Here is a 16,512-nt window from a genome sequence, read left to right as displayed (position 1 = left end):
TAATAGTAGTATAGTATAATAAAACCACAGAATGTCAATGTGAATATAAAAACAGTAAATCTGTAGTGTTCCACTAGTTGTGTACCTGATATTGTATGATAAGAACAATTTATACTGTCATGATTTATTTTGCTTTTATCTAGGTGGTGTTGCCCATGTTGTGCAGCTACTTGTCCCACTGGTGGGAGCACGGACCAGAGAGCAACCCAGAACAAGCGACCAGCTGCTGCACGTCCCTCACATCGGAACACATGAACACGCTTCTGGGAAACATCCTCAAGATCATCTACAACAACCTGGGCATCGATGAGGGGGCGTGGATGAAGAGACTGGCAGGTTAATATTACATGAGTGTGTTTGTGTGACAGTTTACCGACCAAAGCAAGGTACAGTCTATGCTGTACACTTCTACCCTATGTGCCTGATCTTTGCATTGCACCACAATGGAAACAGCATGTAGACTGCATAACACAAATACATTGAATGACTGCTTCTTATAAAGTTCCAGCTAAATCACATATCAGGGTTTTTAAACAAAATAATATTGTGGATTACCACTTTAACTAGATGTCAAATGTCAAAATAGACGAGTGCATGCCCAGAAATGGGCCCAAATCAACTGCAATGATCAAGTCCTGTAGTGAAAAGGTTATCTATAACTCTCTGAATGAGCACATTGCCAGATAAACAAGTAGCTCTCAGTTTTACCTTTCCTTTCTTTCTTCCTGCTCTCAAGTCTTCTCTCAGCCAATCATCAGCAAGGCCAAAGCACAACTACTTAAGACTCACTTCCTGCCTCTGATGGAGAAACTCAAGAAAGTAGGTGTTTCTATTATACAAACAAAAGATAAATCAATAAATCATCAAACAAAATACCGAGATGTCAGCCAGTTTCTTGTGTCTTCTCTGCAGTCAAATTCTCACTTGATTTTTGTTGCTCTGGTCATCAGGCTCAGCCCTTATTTTGAAATTGTTGCTTGCTCAAGTCATGGTTCTGGTTTTGCAGAAGGCAGCGGTGGTCTTGATGGATGAGGAACACACCAAGGCTGAGGGCAGGGGCGAGATGTCAGAGGCCGAGCTTCTGGTTTTGGACGAGTTCACCGTGTTGGTCCGGGACCTTTACGCTTTCTATCCCCTCCTCATTCGCTTTGTTGACTACAACAGGTAACCCCCTCTCAGTCATCATATTTTTTTAAATATTGTATTTTTTGCGGGGTGCTCAGGGCTTTCCTGCGGCCATGGGGTGTCGGTACGGCTGCGGGACTCAGCAGTGACTTCGGGCCTTTTCCGCTGCTTGGAGGCGCTACAATGTAATACCGACCTTATACACCAGAACCAACTGGGACAGGTCCTGTGCACTTACCGGTGGACGCTTTGCGCACAGATACACACACACACATACAGGTGGTCTCGTCACGGGCGCGCGCACACCGCCATCGCCTTCTTTACTCATGCCCCGGCACCCTCCTGGTTGCATCCCTCACCTTTTCATTTACTGCCATGACTGTGGAAGTTGGGGCCAAGTGCCTAATTGCTGTTCCGGTTTTCCTACATGTTGTTGTCTGATGTTTATGTTTGTCCATGTACATGTTGCTGTTTGGTTCTATGTTTCGTCTCATCTGTGGTGATTCTCCCCCTCTTGGAGTAGTGATTAGTTGTTTATAGACCCAAACATGATAAAATAGTTCACAAAAGAGAGGGATTGGTGGTGGCTCTGTGTCATAAAAAACGGTGCTCTTGTCATCCCACTCCCACAGGAGTTATTGCAACAGTTCTTGACGATTAAAGAGTCAATAAAGAGTTGCATTGCAGGTTGAGAACTTGAACTCCACTTACAGATAACTCTGTCCTAGATCCAATGGCATACAAATACTCCGTCTTGTATGCCCAGCATGCTGACAGCACAAGTTAAAAACATTTTATATATATATATATATATATATATATATATATATATATATATATATATAAATAAAAATAGATTCAAAATCGATTTTCGAATTCCAATAGTCTTTATTTTTTAATATAGAATCATAATAACCAATGTGTGTCCATTGTGAACTCGCGGAGTCTGCGGAGATAGGCCTACTATAACATTATATTCATCCCTGCCGGGGTTTAAGCCCTAAAGATTCAAGTTGGACATTCTCTACTCACCCCCAAGTCAGTAGAAAACATATTCCGTGTTTGTGTCCCCACACATGGAGTTTGTTTGCAGCTCTAGAGCAACGGGTCTGAATCGTCAGTTTTATTTTCTAACCTGTCACTACTGGATTGGTCCAGGAATTATTTTAAAAAACAAAGACAAAAATAAAATAGTATCAAATGAAGATGAGGGATTTAAAAAATATTATATATTTATATAATATATATATTTTTTATTAATTTAATTTATGTTTTAACCTGTGCTGTCAGCATGCTTGGCATACAACACAGAGTATTTGCATGCCATTGTATTTAGGACAGAGCTATCTGCAAATAGTCTGCAAACTTTTTATTAATTCTTTAATCATTAATCAGAATCAGAAATACTTTAAATGCTAAATACTTCAATACTTAAATTAAGTACTGCTTACAACAACTCTTTCCTGTGGATGACTTGTGGGATGATAAAAGCACTGGGATGATAAAAGCAGCTTTTTGTTGCACAAAACTGCCATCAATCCCCCTCTTTGGAGAATGAGCTTACCATGTTTTGGTCTTTAAACAACTAATCACTACTCCAAGAGAAGGGAGAATCACCACGGGTGAGACAAATAAACATAGAAACAAACAATAACATTTACATGAACAAACGTAAACATAGTAAAATCATACGACAACATGTATCAACAAAACAGAGTTAATTGAGTCTGGGAAAACTGGAACAGGATTTCAGCACGTGGCCTCTTCCTGTGATAGCTATGGCAGTAAATGAGGGAGAAAAGGGGAGGTATTGTAATCAGGAGGGTGTTGGAGCTGTGTTCAAAGCGGGTGCTGGTGGTGTGTGTATGCCTGTGATGAGACCGCCTGTATGCGTGCGTGTGTGTGTGTGCACAGGGTGTGTCCACGGGTGAGTGCACACCACTCGTCCCAATTGGTTCTGGTGTATGAGGTTGGAATCATATCGTCGCGCCTCCAAGCAGCAGAAAAGGCTTCGTGGCCGTATAGACACTCTATGACCGCAGGAAAGCCCCGAGCACCATGCCCTGCAGAAAAATATCAGCAGATAATATTGGTTATCGGAATTCTTTGCCCCCTAAAATCAGTATTGGCTAAAAAATAAAATAAAATAATAATAATCATTAAAAAAAATTATATATATATATATATATATATATATATATATATATATATACTATATTGGTCAAGCCCTAATCGTAACCCACTGTAATATTTGTGTATGCCAAGTATTGTTTCCTAAATTCACAAGAGAGCTTCACCAGAGATGCCAGGAAGTTGAACTGTGACATTATTCTGTTTTCATACCAATTACAGATAGTCATCCATAATTCATTATTAATGGCATCATTTGTTTAACTCCCCATACAGAAGTCTGCTCTGTTATATTTACAAGTTGTCTTATACTATATACGTCATGTTTGGTGTTTTTGCATCAAAATGTAAAAGACACCTGAGAGGAGGTGATCTACTGTTAAATATATTTTGATATACTTGAAAATACTTAAGTATAAGTCGATCCAATTTACTCAAGGTTCAAATTTTTGATTGTGTGTAATATTTTCTTATTATTTTGGGTTTGTGATGTATTACGTTGTCTACGGTAGTCAAATGGGAAAATTATTGAATTCAACCAAAAAATCTTGATGAATCGAGAATCTATATTTAATCCAATCGTGACCTCAAGAATACAAATGTTATATCACAAACAATATTTAATCCCCAAACATTCCCACCCCTCATTGGCAGTGCTTCCATTTTCTGGGTTTTCAACAAACAACTCTCCACAGAGCCAAATGGTTGAAGGAGCCAAACCCAGAGGCAGAGGAGCTGTTCCGCATGGTGGCTGAGGTTTTCATCTTCTGGGCTAAATCTCATGTAAGGATGCCACCCAAGAAATTGATCTCTGTTAGCAATTATCACACATTGTCCAAGGTTTGTGTGGATTTCGCCATCTAATACAATTGTCCTCAACAAAGGTGTAATTTTGTGGAATACCTGGTTCTGGCAAAATGGTTCAGTGGTTCTGAACCTGATTTTGGGTGGGTTGTTGTTGTGAGATTTGCTTAACAAACTGATGTGTGGGGCATCCTTGTGGCTCAACTGGACAAGCGGGCGTACCATATAGGCAAAACGCCTGCAGCGACCAGGGTTGGATTCCAGCCTGCGGTCATTTGCTGCATGTCTCTCCCTCTCTCTACTCTCCATTTCTTCTCTCTCGCCACTGATCTCTACAATAAAAAGAAAATGCCCCAAAAATGTAAACGAGAAAAACATACAGTATGTGTTGCATCCATTTGCAATGAATTTTGTCCCAATAAAAATGCGTCCCTGGTGAGGAGACTGGAGTATGAGAGGGGCCATGCTGGACCAAACATTTTCAAATGACAATGTCCAGCCTGGATCCTACACCCAACAATTGAACAACTTCTGTGCTAGGTAAAAGCTGTCATTACTTCGTAGAGCTATTTAAATGTAGTCACCTGACAGTCCATGAAACCCTCTGAGCGCTGAACAGTCACATCTCAGAACACTTGTGTCTCCAATGATGCCTCATAACCTTGACATCCATTTTCTAAAGCCATTCTTTCTGTGGAGGTGGTTTTAGCGTGTGTCCACGAACCGTAACAGTTATGATTTTAAACGTTTCATCTTTGCTCCCCCCTACAGAACTTCAAGAGGGAGGAGCAGAATTTTGTGGTACAAAACGAAATCAACAACATGTCCTTCCTCATCACAGACACCAAGTCCAAGATGTCTAAGGTGTGAGTCTACAGTATGAACAAATGAGTGCTTGAAATGCGCCTGCGCTTGCCATGAAACGGTGTGCTGATTCTCCTCCTCTTTCTCAGGGGGTTATTTCAGATCAGGAGAGGAAGAAGATGAAGAGGAAGGGGGATCGTTACTCCTTGCAGACGAGCCTCATCGTTGCCACGTTAAAGCGCTTGCTGCCTGTCGGGCTGAACATATGTGCGCCTGGAGACCAAGAGCTTATTGCACTGGCCAAAAACCGATTTACACAGGTTGTAAAGTAGCTCCTTCATAGGTGGCTAGCATACTCACTTCTTTTTTCTTCTTATTCTTTATTTATTTTGGGTGGAGGAAGTTGACAAAGGTGGTAAACTAGCTTGAGGTCCATATTATAATTGTTATACAGAATTTTAATTTCAGTTGTCATAATGGATTATTGTTGTGTTCCTAGCTTCCTATCCCAGGGAATGCGATCTGTTACTGATTGTTAGATCACGTAATCCAATCAAAGAGCTCTGCATTCAAGCCTGAAAGGCACTGAAAGTGTTGACGCAGAACTTCCGTCCCGCCCCCGCGGGTATATTTATCGCGGCTCGACTTCCACTTCCTCCTCTTACTTCGCGAGATACTCGCATTTCCACGGCTGCTTAACCTCTCGGATCCCACTCGCATAAATTGCTGTGAATCACTGGCTCGAGTACCGTTTGGTGAGGCAGTACATTCATTCGTTCTTTTTATCTCCATAACTCTCCTTTTCCTCTGCGAAAAAAAAAAGTGTCATGGCATAGAGGAGGTCGTATCCGGACTGCGAACACCACCGGGAGAAAGGCGACCACCACGGGTAGGCCTAGCACTAGCACTAACACAGGAGCTGGTCCTTTCACACTGCCACTAGTGCTAGCCTGACTGTCTCGTTTCCGAGGTATATCTGGAACTACAGCAGGGAATATGCCTCAGGGCCGAGACAGAGTCGTCAGATTTGAGCGAGGAGAGCCTCCCCAGGGCGAGCTCCAGCAGACCCGGCCCCTGCGAGGCTGCAACATCTCCAGGTGATGGAGATGATCTGGAAGCTGTTCAGCCAGGCGGAGGTCGACCTGTTTGACGACAAAGTGCCTGTTATGGTTCTCCTTAGGGGTGGGACCACCCACTGTTGGGCGCGGACGTGTTGGCCAACTTGTGGCCGGAAGCGCGACTCTACGCTTTTCCCCATGTGGCACTCATTCAGCCAGTGCTGGACAGGGGTGCAGGAGGACAACCTGGTACTGCAGCTGGTGGCCCCTTATTGGCCCAGCCATCTGTGGTTCGCCGATTTGTGTGACGAGTGTTTGTCCCTTGTGGAAGCTCTCCCTCTCACCTACTCACACAGGCGCGCGGAACGATTTGGCACCTGCACCCAGGCCTATGGCGCCTTCGGGCCTGGGGCCTGAGAGGGAGAAGCTCCTAGCTTCGGGCCTCTCAGATGCGGTGGTTGCCATTATACAGGGCACCAGGGCGCCCTTTGCGCACTCCCAATACACACCGAGGCGGCATGTTTTTGCCCAGTGGTGCAAACAGCAGGGACACACCCCCTCTGATTGCCCTATAGGGCCAATATTACAGGTCCTGTAGGAACTGTTTGCTTAGGTGAAAGCGACTGCTACACTGAAGGTTTATCTGGCAGCAATTTCCGCATGTCATGTGGGCTTGGATGGCTTCACACCAGGCAGTCACCCACTGGTGTCGCATTTTTATGGTGGGCATTTGACGCCTGTGTCCAGCCCGGGTGTCCCGAATGCCTTCTTTGGACTTATTGGTACATGTTGTTGTCTTCGCTGCCACATGACGTGTTTGGCGCACAGACCTCAGTATAGAGGTGTTACAGGAAGTATCCCGTAATCATTTTTCATCACACGTCCACTGACATGTCTATGTTATTATGTGAACCTCCATCGAGTGATGACCATACTATTGCGTGATGGTATACGATCCTATGAGTCTTAGATCGCAATCCCTGCTATAGGGAATGTCTAGGATGCGTTGGCAACCACGGTTCCCTGAGGAGGGACCAGATCAATTACTGTGTTACGTGCCCTTCTTAGGCGCTCAGCAGCAAAAAGAGGAGGAAGCAGAAGTCGAGCCGCGTTATATACCTGCGGGGGCGGGATAGAAGGGCGGCGGCGTCAATGGCGTGAATGCAGAGCTTTTTGATTTGATTACGTGATTTGACAATCAGTCCCGTGAGTAACAGCTCAGGTCCCTCCTCAGGGAACCGTTGTTGCCTATGCAACCTATACGTTATCTGCAATCATATTATTCGGGGAAAAATACATTATGATTCTTACTTTTGATATAATTGTATGAATGATTATCATAAAGCCTTATGTTATATTATGAATATCAATGTAAAGCAGCATGATTATTATGCATTATAATGGGGCTGTTGTATGGTTCATTTTAATTATTATTAGGGTTGTTAAAATGTATCGACTAATCAACCGACTATCGACAGGTTCTCTGTGTTGAAAGTAAAAAGTAAAATCAAAAATATTTTCTATTAAATTATTTTTAACATTCTACAAACTTCACTATTTATTGCCTTTTCGAAACATTCAAAATAAAATAAAGAACTAGCGGTACTATTTTCAAAGTGGGAGAAACGTGTACGAGAACGTGGCGTTGTGTGCTGCGGAAGTTTTGTTTTCTCCGAATACTTTCTACGAATTCCGAGGCGGGCCGAGAGAAGCGAGTCATCGATATTTTTTTTGTGCCTGCGATGTAAACTGCCTCCTGTCCAGTCCCATAATGCACGCACATGGTACCAGCTGCGTAGCGAAATGAGGTTTCATTTCAGACGCTGCTTTGTCAATTCGCTATGTCAGACTGCCATTACGTTCAAAACCATGCGGTTCTCTAACATTTTTATAGACGAATTTGGAATTCATCACGGTTAATAATTCATTTATTTGAGCCTACGTTCGCAAATGCACTCGTAAAAATGGATTGTTGATTCGGAAAAAACGGTGGGGCACGATCCGCAGCTTAGATGAGAGCGATCTTAACTCCAAACAAAGCCCTGTGTGTAACAGTTCGTAACAGGTACACTTGCACCCCCCAACCAACAAGCACTAATCGGTAAATGCCTCCAACACGCCCGCTAGTGAAAAACATTAACATCAAATTAACATAATATAATAATCATAATCAAATAACATCAATAACAAACAAGTCATTAACATCCCTAATTATTATAGACTGCTGAATATTCTAGAAAATAATCAATTTAAGATAGTCAACTGAAGATAATATTGAAGGTGATATTTTTCAAATCTTTCATTTACATTATGCATTGAAAACATTTTCCTATGGAGTCCCTTTAGTGTTCCTAACCCCCTAACAGGCAGTGTGTTTGATCTGTCTTCAGAAAGACACTGAGGATGAAGTTCGGGAGATCATCAGAAACAATCTACATCTGCAAGGCAAGGTGAGAACTTTCTCCTTTTTTTACTTTGGTCACACTAGTAGGGTAAGTCATTTTCCATCAACCCTTCTCTGTGCCTTTGTGGAGCATCAGCATGCACTGTGCCTCCCTTCACAAATTAAAACTACATTAACACTTCATTACTTAGTGTTAGCCCTGTCATTCAGTGACCCCCCCCCCATGTAGGCAGGCTGGGTGATGTCATTTCCTTCTGTTTATGTCATATGAAGAGATAGCAGTCTTTTCGTCTGTTCCTCTACCAGCTAACCTGAACGTCCCCTACTCATCAGCCTCCTTCTCCACATTGTTTCCCTCTCAATGCCTGTCATCTCTTCATCCATCCAACCATCTATGCTGCATGTCTGCATGAGCGCTTCCGTTCCTGTGCTCTCCTCCTCGCCATCAGTACTGGGTGTTCCACTTCAAAAAGCTGGTCAAAAAGCTCATAATCATTTCGAAGTGGCTGAAATCCCGCCAAACCAAACCCTGCGGTTCAGAAATTGCCGGGGGCCACAAGCGTCTTCGTCCCCTGCATCGTAAGCGCCGGGCCACGCTGGATTCAGCTCATACAAACAGGGCGTCCCAGCGCGTGCCTGTGAGGCGGTCCTCCTCCATCGACAGCCATGTTGTGAAGCCAGGGCCTGCCGAACTCCCCTCCTCCGCCAAGCTGAGCCAGACCCCCGGGCATGCGTCCAGGCATGTGCACAGGACTGGCCACGTGCATGCTCACGTTAATGTACTTGGACAAGGGCATGGACTGAACGTGCTTGGTGCTAACGCTGCATTGGTGGGTATAAGGCCAGCGAGTTGAAGTACCACTGCTTTGTAGCCAGGGCTTCACGAAAATGGTTGCCCAGTTGCCCCGGCAACCAGAATTGAGCCATTGTTAACCATCTTTTCGGGCTAGTTGCCTCGTTGTCAATCAGCATGGTATACTTCGCCATCTGTTTAGAAATTGATCAATTGATTCACCTATCCATATATCTATTCTATCTGAGTGAGATATATTGATCTCACTCAATAGTTTAAAACTGATTAAAATTATTAAAACCACAGACATTTGGTCAGTCTTGGCAACCAAAAGCATGATGCACTTGGTAATCACTTATTAAAGTTAGTGTCGGGCCACGATAGCAATATATTACATTACTCAAAATGGCTGCCCTATATTAATTCTAAAGAGACAAGAACATTTTATTTGTGTAGAGAAATTTGCAGGTATTTATTTGTACGAATACAAGTTAAATCCCTGTGACACTGTGTGTTGTAATTGACCTGAGGTGTTGTGTCTGTGTCTGCTTCCTCGTGCGTCCGTATTTTGTTTGTATTGTGGATTACTGTGCGTCTCCTCCGCAGCTGGAAGACCCAGCAATCAGGTGGCAGATGGCTTTGTACCGGGACCTTCCGAACCGCTGTGATGACACCTCCGATCCTGGAAAGACGGTGGAGAGGGTCCTGGACATTGCTCACGTCCTCTTCCACTTGGATCAGGTGCGTGTACTTTTTGCATGTAAGCTACCGCAACAATGAGTTAAAAAAAGTGTTAAAAAGAGACAGATCAGCTCAGAGTGGGAATGTGTTGTAATGTTCTGAAAATATTTGGTTTTGGTGGGTATTTCATTTAATGGGTTAAAGCCCAATACTGAACAATACTGTATCAATTCTGACAATATGGTTTCTCTTCTAAGCACGTTGAGCTACAGGGAACAGGGAACATGGCACAGTTGCCCATATCCCAGTCATTATTTTGTTTTGTCCTCAGAACCTCCTGCCCAGATAATTAGGATAGAAGCAAACGTTCACGCTATCACACAGTTTGACAAGGAAAATAAGATGATGGAGATGCAGATGATTTTATTTATTTGTAAACCTGAGGTAACAATAGAGGGATTTTTCAAATTATTCACATTGTTACATAAATTGGAGTACTGTAAATCATAATCTCTTCCAATATTTTCTTTCCCTCCTTTATTATGTTTGCTCTCAAATTGGAGGTTTTAAATTGTCTCCCAAAGGTTTTGAACATCTTTATATGCCAATTTCTCCCTCATATAAGAGCATAACTGGAGACAACTTGAGACTCCAGGGAAAACGACTGAACTGAGCTCCACGACAAAACAACTTTCAAGTTTGGAGTAAAATATCATTATCACTGTGGGGGAAGATAGCAAATTGTATTGGTTATTAAGTCTCATGGATACCATCAGATAACAGCCACTGTTGGAGAGACAACTACATATTGTGCCTCCAGAGGACGCATATACAGTATATATATATATATATATATATATATATATATATATATATATACTGTATATATATATACACATATAGCAAATTGTATTGACAAATTGTATTTCTACTTTTTATTTTACTTTTTATTTTTTCCTAGGACATATTGTGTGCTATCACCGGGTGCGTTGCATTACATTTCACTGCATATATGTATGAAAGTATGTATATGTATGTGACAAATAAAAAATCTTGAATCTTGAATCTTGAATCTTGAATACACACACACATATATATATATATATATATGTGTATGCATATAGAAGAGGCTGAGTACACAGCCTTCCGAGTTCTGAGTGTCGGCACTTATTCATCAACGGGGGGAATTTGCCTGTATCCTTTATGTATGTTTTGATAGTGTTTGTGTTCTTATAAGAGAAATCAATATAAAAAGTAAGTACAGTATAACGATTCTTCCTCCTGCCTTTTATTTGTGTGTGTTCTGTTTTTAGGTTGAGCACCCTCAGCGGAGTAAGAAAGCTGTTTGGCACAAACTTCTTTCCAAACAGAGGAAGAGAGCTGTGGTGGCCTGCTTCAGGATGGCACCGCTGTATAACCTTCCCAGGTAGACAGTATGTGCTCTACAAACACACACACACACACACACACACACACACACACACACACACACACACACACACACACACACACACACACACACACACACACACACACACATACACACAGAATAACAGTTTTCTAGGTATAAAGAGACATGCACACATGCTCTTACTTATGAACTCAATTCCGCACAGATTGCATTGTATTGTTATGTAAAATACAGACTTGCATACTTAAAAGTGAATTTGGATTGACTGTCCTAACTTTTCTCCACCATTATTTCGCTCCCCTCAGACATCGTGCTGTCAACCTGTTCCTGCAGGGCTATGAGAAGTCCTGGATCGAAGCCGAGGAGCACTACTTTGAAGACAAACTCATAGAGGATCTGGCTGTGAGTCGCTTTAAGTTGGAACTCAATAGGCAAGAAAGACTCCCGGAGTCAGTCTGAGTGACTACAGCCCGGTGTGAAGAAACACGCAGGGGTTTAAATACAGATTTCTAACAGCCGACATGCGGAATGTAAAATTGAACATTGCTTTAAAAACATATTGAAAAAACCTAAAATTAAAATTAAAACTAATTTAATGAGGGAAATGCTTTTTTTCTAGTTAGCTACCATACAGGGGGTTTAGTCACTGCAAATAATAGCATGTACATTTTTGACATACATGCGTTGTACTACATAAAATTATATATAGTTGTGATACACAAAACAAGTGTTGTTTTGTCAACATAAAGAGGTTTCTTAAAATTCTGAATAAGTGTCTACATACTGTATGACTTGCCATGTCCTCTGCAAGGAAATGATTACAGTCCATCATAACTGCATATTATTTTAATTAAAGAACCGTTGCATTGCAGAAAGGTTAAGTGGGAACAAGCTCTTTCTAGCAGCTACATTTTCTATCATTCATCCTTGTGCATCGTTTTGTAACTTGGGGTAATTTGGGGTTTTGTGTAGTTTTTAAAATTGAGATTTTAGTTGTCTTAATTGTATAATAGGAACATTTTGACATTTTCAACATTTGGATTTCAACTCGAGTGAAATTGCAACCCCTTGACTGGCACAGTTAGAGATGCAGTTTTGGGTTCATAGTTCCACTCGATACTAGGCTTAAAATATACTGCACAGTTGTTGAGATTTACATTATGTTCGTATTTATAAACCATGCCCGGAAAATGCCCTCTCTTTGTGTGTATTTTCCAGAAATCCGGTGAAGAGGAGCCGTCTGAGGAAGAGGAAGGTGCGAAACACATCGACCCTCTGCATCAGCTCATTCAGCTGTTCAGCAGAACGGCCCTCACTGAGAAATGGTGAGTATGACAAAGGAAAAGTGGGCAGAACTTTACCAACACAAACAAACACAACATGTGCTGTTCGCAAGATACAAGGTGTGGTTGAGGTTGTACTTTCTCAACCAGTCAACCAAGTTTTTGGTTTTTAGTACCAGCCCAACACAGTAACAATGAGCCTATAATATATAGATTTGATATACAGTATAGATTGAATATATATGCTTTTGTTGTTTTGCATAATTTTTGCAAGTTTTGCTTCCCGTTACATTGTGCCACCTATTTATGTTTATTTATTTGTATGTTAGAATATAATATAATAGTTTAGTATAATAGTTAATAGTTTGTATGATATGTATTGTATGTATGTATGTATTTATCAAACATGCCTCAAGCAATTTTTCAATAAGAGGTTGAAGTGTTGCAATAAAAACTTTGTTTTTAATAAATGTTATGTCTTCAAAATGTCCTATAAACTTTCTTCTATCTAGCTGTATTATTACTTCAAATAATATGAAAACACACTAATAAAGTAGCGGCTGAGCTGTTTCGCGCAAAAAAGACTCCCACACACTGTCTTTCACTTGCAATTAACAGTTGCACTATTTATGAAATCAAGCAACATTTTGATCAAAGGACTTCCATCAGCCAAAGTGAGTTGCTTTTGTTAACAGGAAGTAAAAGGTTTGTAAACCTCAGCAGCAGGTAAAGAGGTTTGCTATAAAGACATTGACTGGAAGGCAGAATGTCCCAGTAAAGTCACCGACAAGACTATTTGAATTTTAATCTCGAAGTTAGCATTGGATGTGTCCCTGACTGGGTTGTATGCTGAGTGAGTTTGATTCCTTCGGAAATATTTCTGAAATAAATTTGCATTGCTTACTGTCTCGCTGATTGTTGTAGGAATTTTCTGGGTTGAAAAGGCTGGAAAGTATCCAGCCCTCTCTTGGAACCCTTTTTTAGATGCGCGCCGCTTGGGAGTCGTGCAGTTGGCAGGTGTCTTCTGACTCCTCATGACCATGTATAGCTGTGTGTTCTGGAGTATTTTTTTCAAGCTTCCTCAAGGTGTCCATCTAAAAGTTGGTTTCAAAGTCCAGTTGAATAAAGCAGGACCTCTCAGTGTTAAACAAGAAATTTGTTTTGACAATTTTACCATACAACCATAAAGTTGTATCTTGTGTATATTTTGATGACGGTATTGTAATATCTTAAAATGATGGTGCACAACCATCATTTCTACCGGCACAACAGGACGCCCTTGAAGCTCCCCATGCACTGCAAAACATCTTCCCTTTCTACACCGGAGGTCGTATTTCTCTGCATCCAGGGTGCAGGGTTCCAAATTAGACTTACTATGCAAGAGATGGAATGAAATTAAACTTTTGGTTTCATTCCTCTCGCAGCAAACTGGATGAAGACAATCTCTATATGGCCTACGCTGACATCATGGCTAAGGTAACAGTGAAATCTGTAGCAAAATAATCCTGGGTAGACTGAAATTACAGGGTACAGCATTGATATTACTATTAAAAGTTACCTTCTGTCGTTTCATGTCTCACAATTCCCTCCATCAGAGCTGTCATGATGAAGAGGATGAGGATGGAGATGAAGTGAAGAGTTTTGAAGTAGGTTGACTGTCTGTCACTGCATGTCTCCCTGTCATTGTCCGTCTGTCACTGTCTAAATGTTATTTATTCTTCTTTACCACCTCTACAAGACTATTTGAATATATCAATCATCAATGTGGATTAAGAAAATACATTTATTGATTATTTATGAGTGTTTTCTGTTTTCCGGCCCTAATTATTAAGTGATAGGGCTTTGTTTAAGGGTATTTGCTATACACATATATAAATCTTTACATTAATAAATAAAACACTAATATATCCTTACTCATGAAATTTGATTGGAAAGCCTCCTTGTAGACAGCTGCTATGTAATTGGTGTTTTAAAATGTTATTGTAAAAGGTCATCTGTGAGCAAGCATCTGTAAATATGGCTCATAAATTTAAGTGTTAAATTGCTTTCCTATCAGCTTTGGAGTTAAATCATGTCAAATCTTGCTTCACTGTGTGCCGGGTCTTGAACTTGTTAATTTTTTGTTTTTTCGATATAAATCATTGGGATATTCTTAATATCAAAATGGGATAGAAAATCTATCTATCCATATTTAAAAAAATATTCAAGCATTATTCTTGCTATAAAATTGTCAATATAGTTTATTGATTTTTGCCATATTGCCACCTCAAAACTCACTTGGAACAACAACTTCTTTCCCCTCCCTGCGGGACCGTGTCCTTCTCAAAACCAACCAAACCACCTCAATGTGTATCTTTGGTGACACCTTGGTTCCCGCTGTATTTCTCATTTGCATTATTCACATTTAATAACATGTTTTTTTCTATCATTACACAATTGTTTCATGGAATACAGAAAAAAAGATGTGCATTTTCATGGTCAGATATATTGTATCGCTATGTTTAACGGTGAAAAGAGTCATTACAATAAATCACTCTTTTGCATGGCTTACAGTTTCTGGCTGCGAAAAAACTGCTCTTGTATTATTGTGATGCATATGTTGCCGCCTAACATGTTTTGTTTCATAGGTAGTTGATCACACCCGAATATTTACTACACCATGATATGATGTGGTTTTGTTTTCACAGCGCAATAATATCAAAGGTTTAAGAAACAAAAATGCCAAAAAGGAGGACAGATCACTGGTAAACTGAGCTCAGCATCTTTTTTGCTCACATCAGAGTTTTTCGTTTTTTTAAGAACTATTTACAATTTGTGTTGTATTGATGTGTGAAAAGGTTTTATTTCATCATGATTTAGCCATCGTGCCATCCACACTCTTGAAAGTTGTTTTTTACCTAAAAATGAAAAAACAACACGACATGTAGGGTCTGCTAATCATCTTTATTTTTTTTAGCTCTTCCATCTGAATTCCCCTGTGTACGTGTTTTTTTCATTGTCATGGCTCAGATGGAAAGCAGAGAGCAGCAAGGTGCTAGGGCATCCCTCTCGCTGGCTGGCAGAATTGTGTTTGTGTTAATGACTGTTGCTGTTCTGTGGTCCCTGCTGTAGCTGTAATTGGAACTAACATACTTTTTTCATCGAGACTGATCGCCAACATTAATTCTGATGTAAAGATGCACAAGAAAATACTATCAACATATAATATCGCATAGATCACAATTTTGGTAGGTCATTCACATAGTGCAATTTTTGAATATTAAAGGATGCCGTTTTTCAACCCGGGGCTTATTAAAATGTTAATTCCCATCATTTATTTTACATGTTTTAAATAACATTGATATCACGTTTGATTTTAAACTAGCTTTTGCAATTGGTGCAGTAAATCCATTGGACAAAGCCCCATTGGACTGCATTTAAGCACAGTCAGAAGCTGCAGCAGGGTTGTAGGTTTCTCAATGATAAAGTGTTATAATACAGTTCAAATAATAATAAATGATGAGAACGAATATTTTAATAGGGCCTGGTTTGAAAAATGGCAAACCTACTGTATCAATATAAAATGGCACAAATATGCCCTCCTTTTCTTTGAAGGCATTGTCTTCTTCTGCATCTTTTTCTTTTTTTCCTCCCTGTCTAAACTGAGAGCACTCTTTTGGGTCAAATAATGATCACAGAATTGTTTTCAGATTTGTTTAGGCTTTATTTTCGTGAAAGATATTTGCCACTCAGGGAATCACATGTTCCATGCAGATTAGGTTACAGGGAACATTTGAAAGACATCTTTACTCTATTCTTTTCTCTGAAGATGATACATAGGCCCAATTATTGGCTAAAGCTATTTCACACATCTTGTTCTCCTACTGAGCTGATAACACGCAGTCATTTGTGAGTTCCACCACACACACACACACACACACACACACACACACACACACACACACACACACACACACACACACACACACACACACACACACACACACACACACACACACACACACACACACACGCACTCT

At 40.7% G+C, this 16,512-nt stretch overlaps 1 protein-coding gene across 1 annotated transcript in view; it reads left to right on the top strand.

Annotated features, from left to right (window-relative positions):
• The window catches only part of ryr2a (ryanodine receptor 2a (cardiac)), a gene marked incomplete at both ends in the record, with an annotated part of 197,947 nt that overhangs the window by 141,480 nt on the left and 39,955 nt on the right, over positions 1-16,512 (top strand). The window contains 13 exons of the mRNA XM_080021214.1: positions 144-336; positions 737-819; positions 1,007-1,164; positions 3,951-4,038; positions 4,831-4,923; positions 5,013-5,183; positions 8,312-8,371; positions 9,725-9,859; positions 11,113-11,225; positions 11,516-11,612; positions 12,429-12,535; positions 13,918-13,969; positions 14,089-14,139. Of these exons, the coding sequence (XP_079877340.1) occupies positions 144-336; positions 737-819; positions 1,007-1,164; positions 3,951-4,038; positions 4,831-4,923; positions 5,013-5,183; positions 8,312-8,371; positions 9,725-9,859; positions 11,113-11,225; positions 11,516-11,612; positions 12,429-12,535; positions 13,918-13,969; positions 14,089-14,139 (1,401 nt within the window). The remainder of the gene's footprint in view (positions 1-143; positions 337-736; positions 820-1,006; positions 1,165-3,950; positions 4,039-4,830; positions 4,924-5,012; positions 5,184-8,311; positions 8,372-9,724; positions 9,860-11,112; positions 11,226-11,515; positions 11,613-12,428; positions 12,536-13,917; positions 13,970-14,088; positions 14,140-16,512) is intronic.

The sequence above is a fragment of the Zeus faber genome, assembly GCF_960531495.2.
Source record: "Zeus faber genome assembly, chromosome: 20".
Taxonomy (NCBI): domain Eukaryota; kingdom Metazoa; phylum Chordata; class Actinopteri; order Zeiformes; family Zeidae; genus Zeus; species Zeus faber.
The sequence above is the reverse complement of the archived record's forward strand: the minus strand, read 5'-3'. Positions and strand labels throughout refer to the sequence as shown.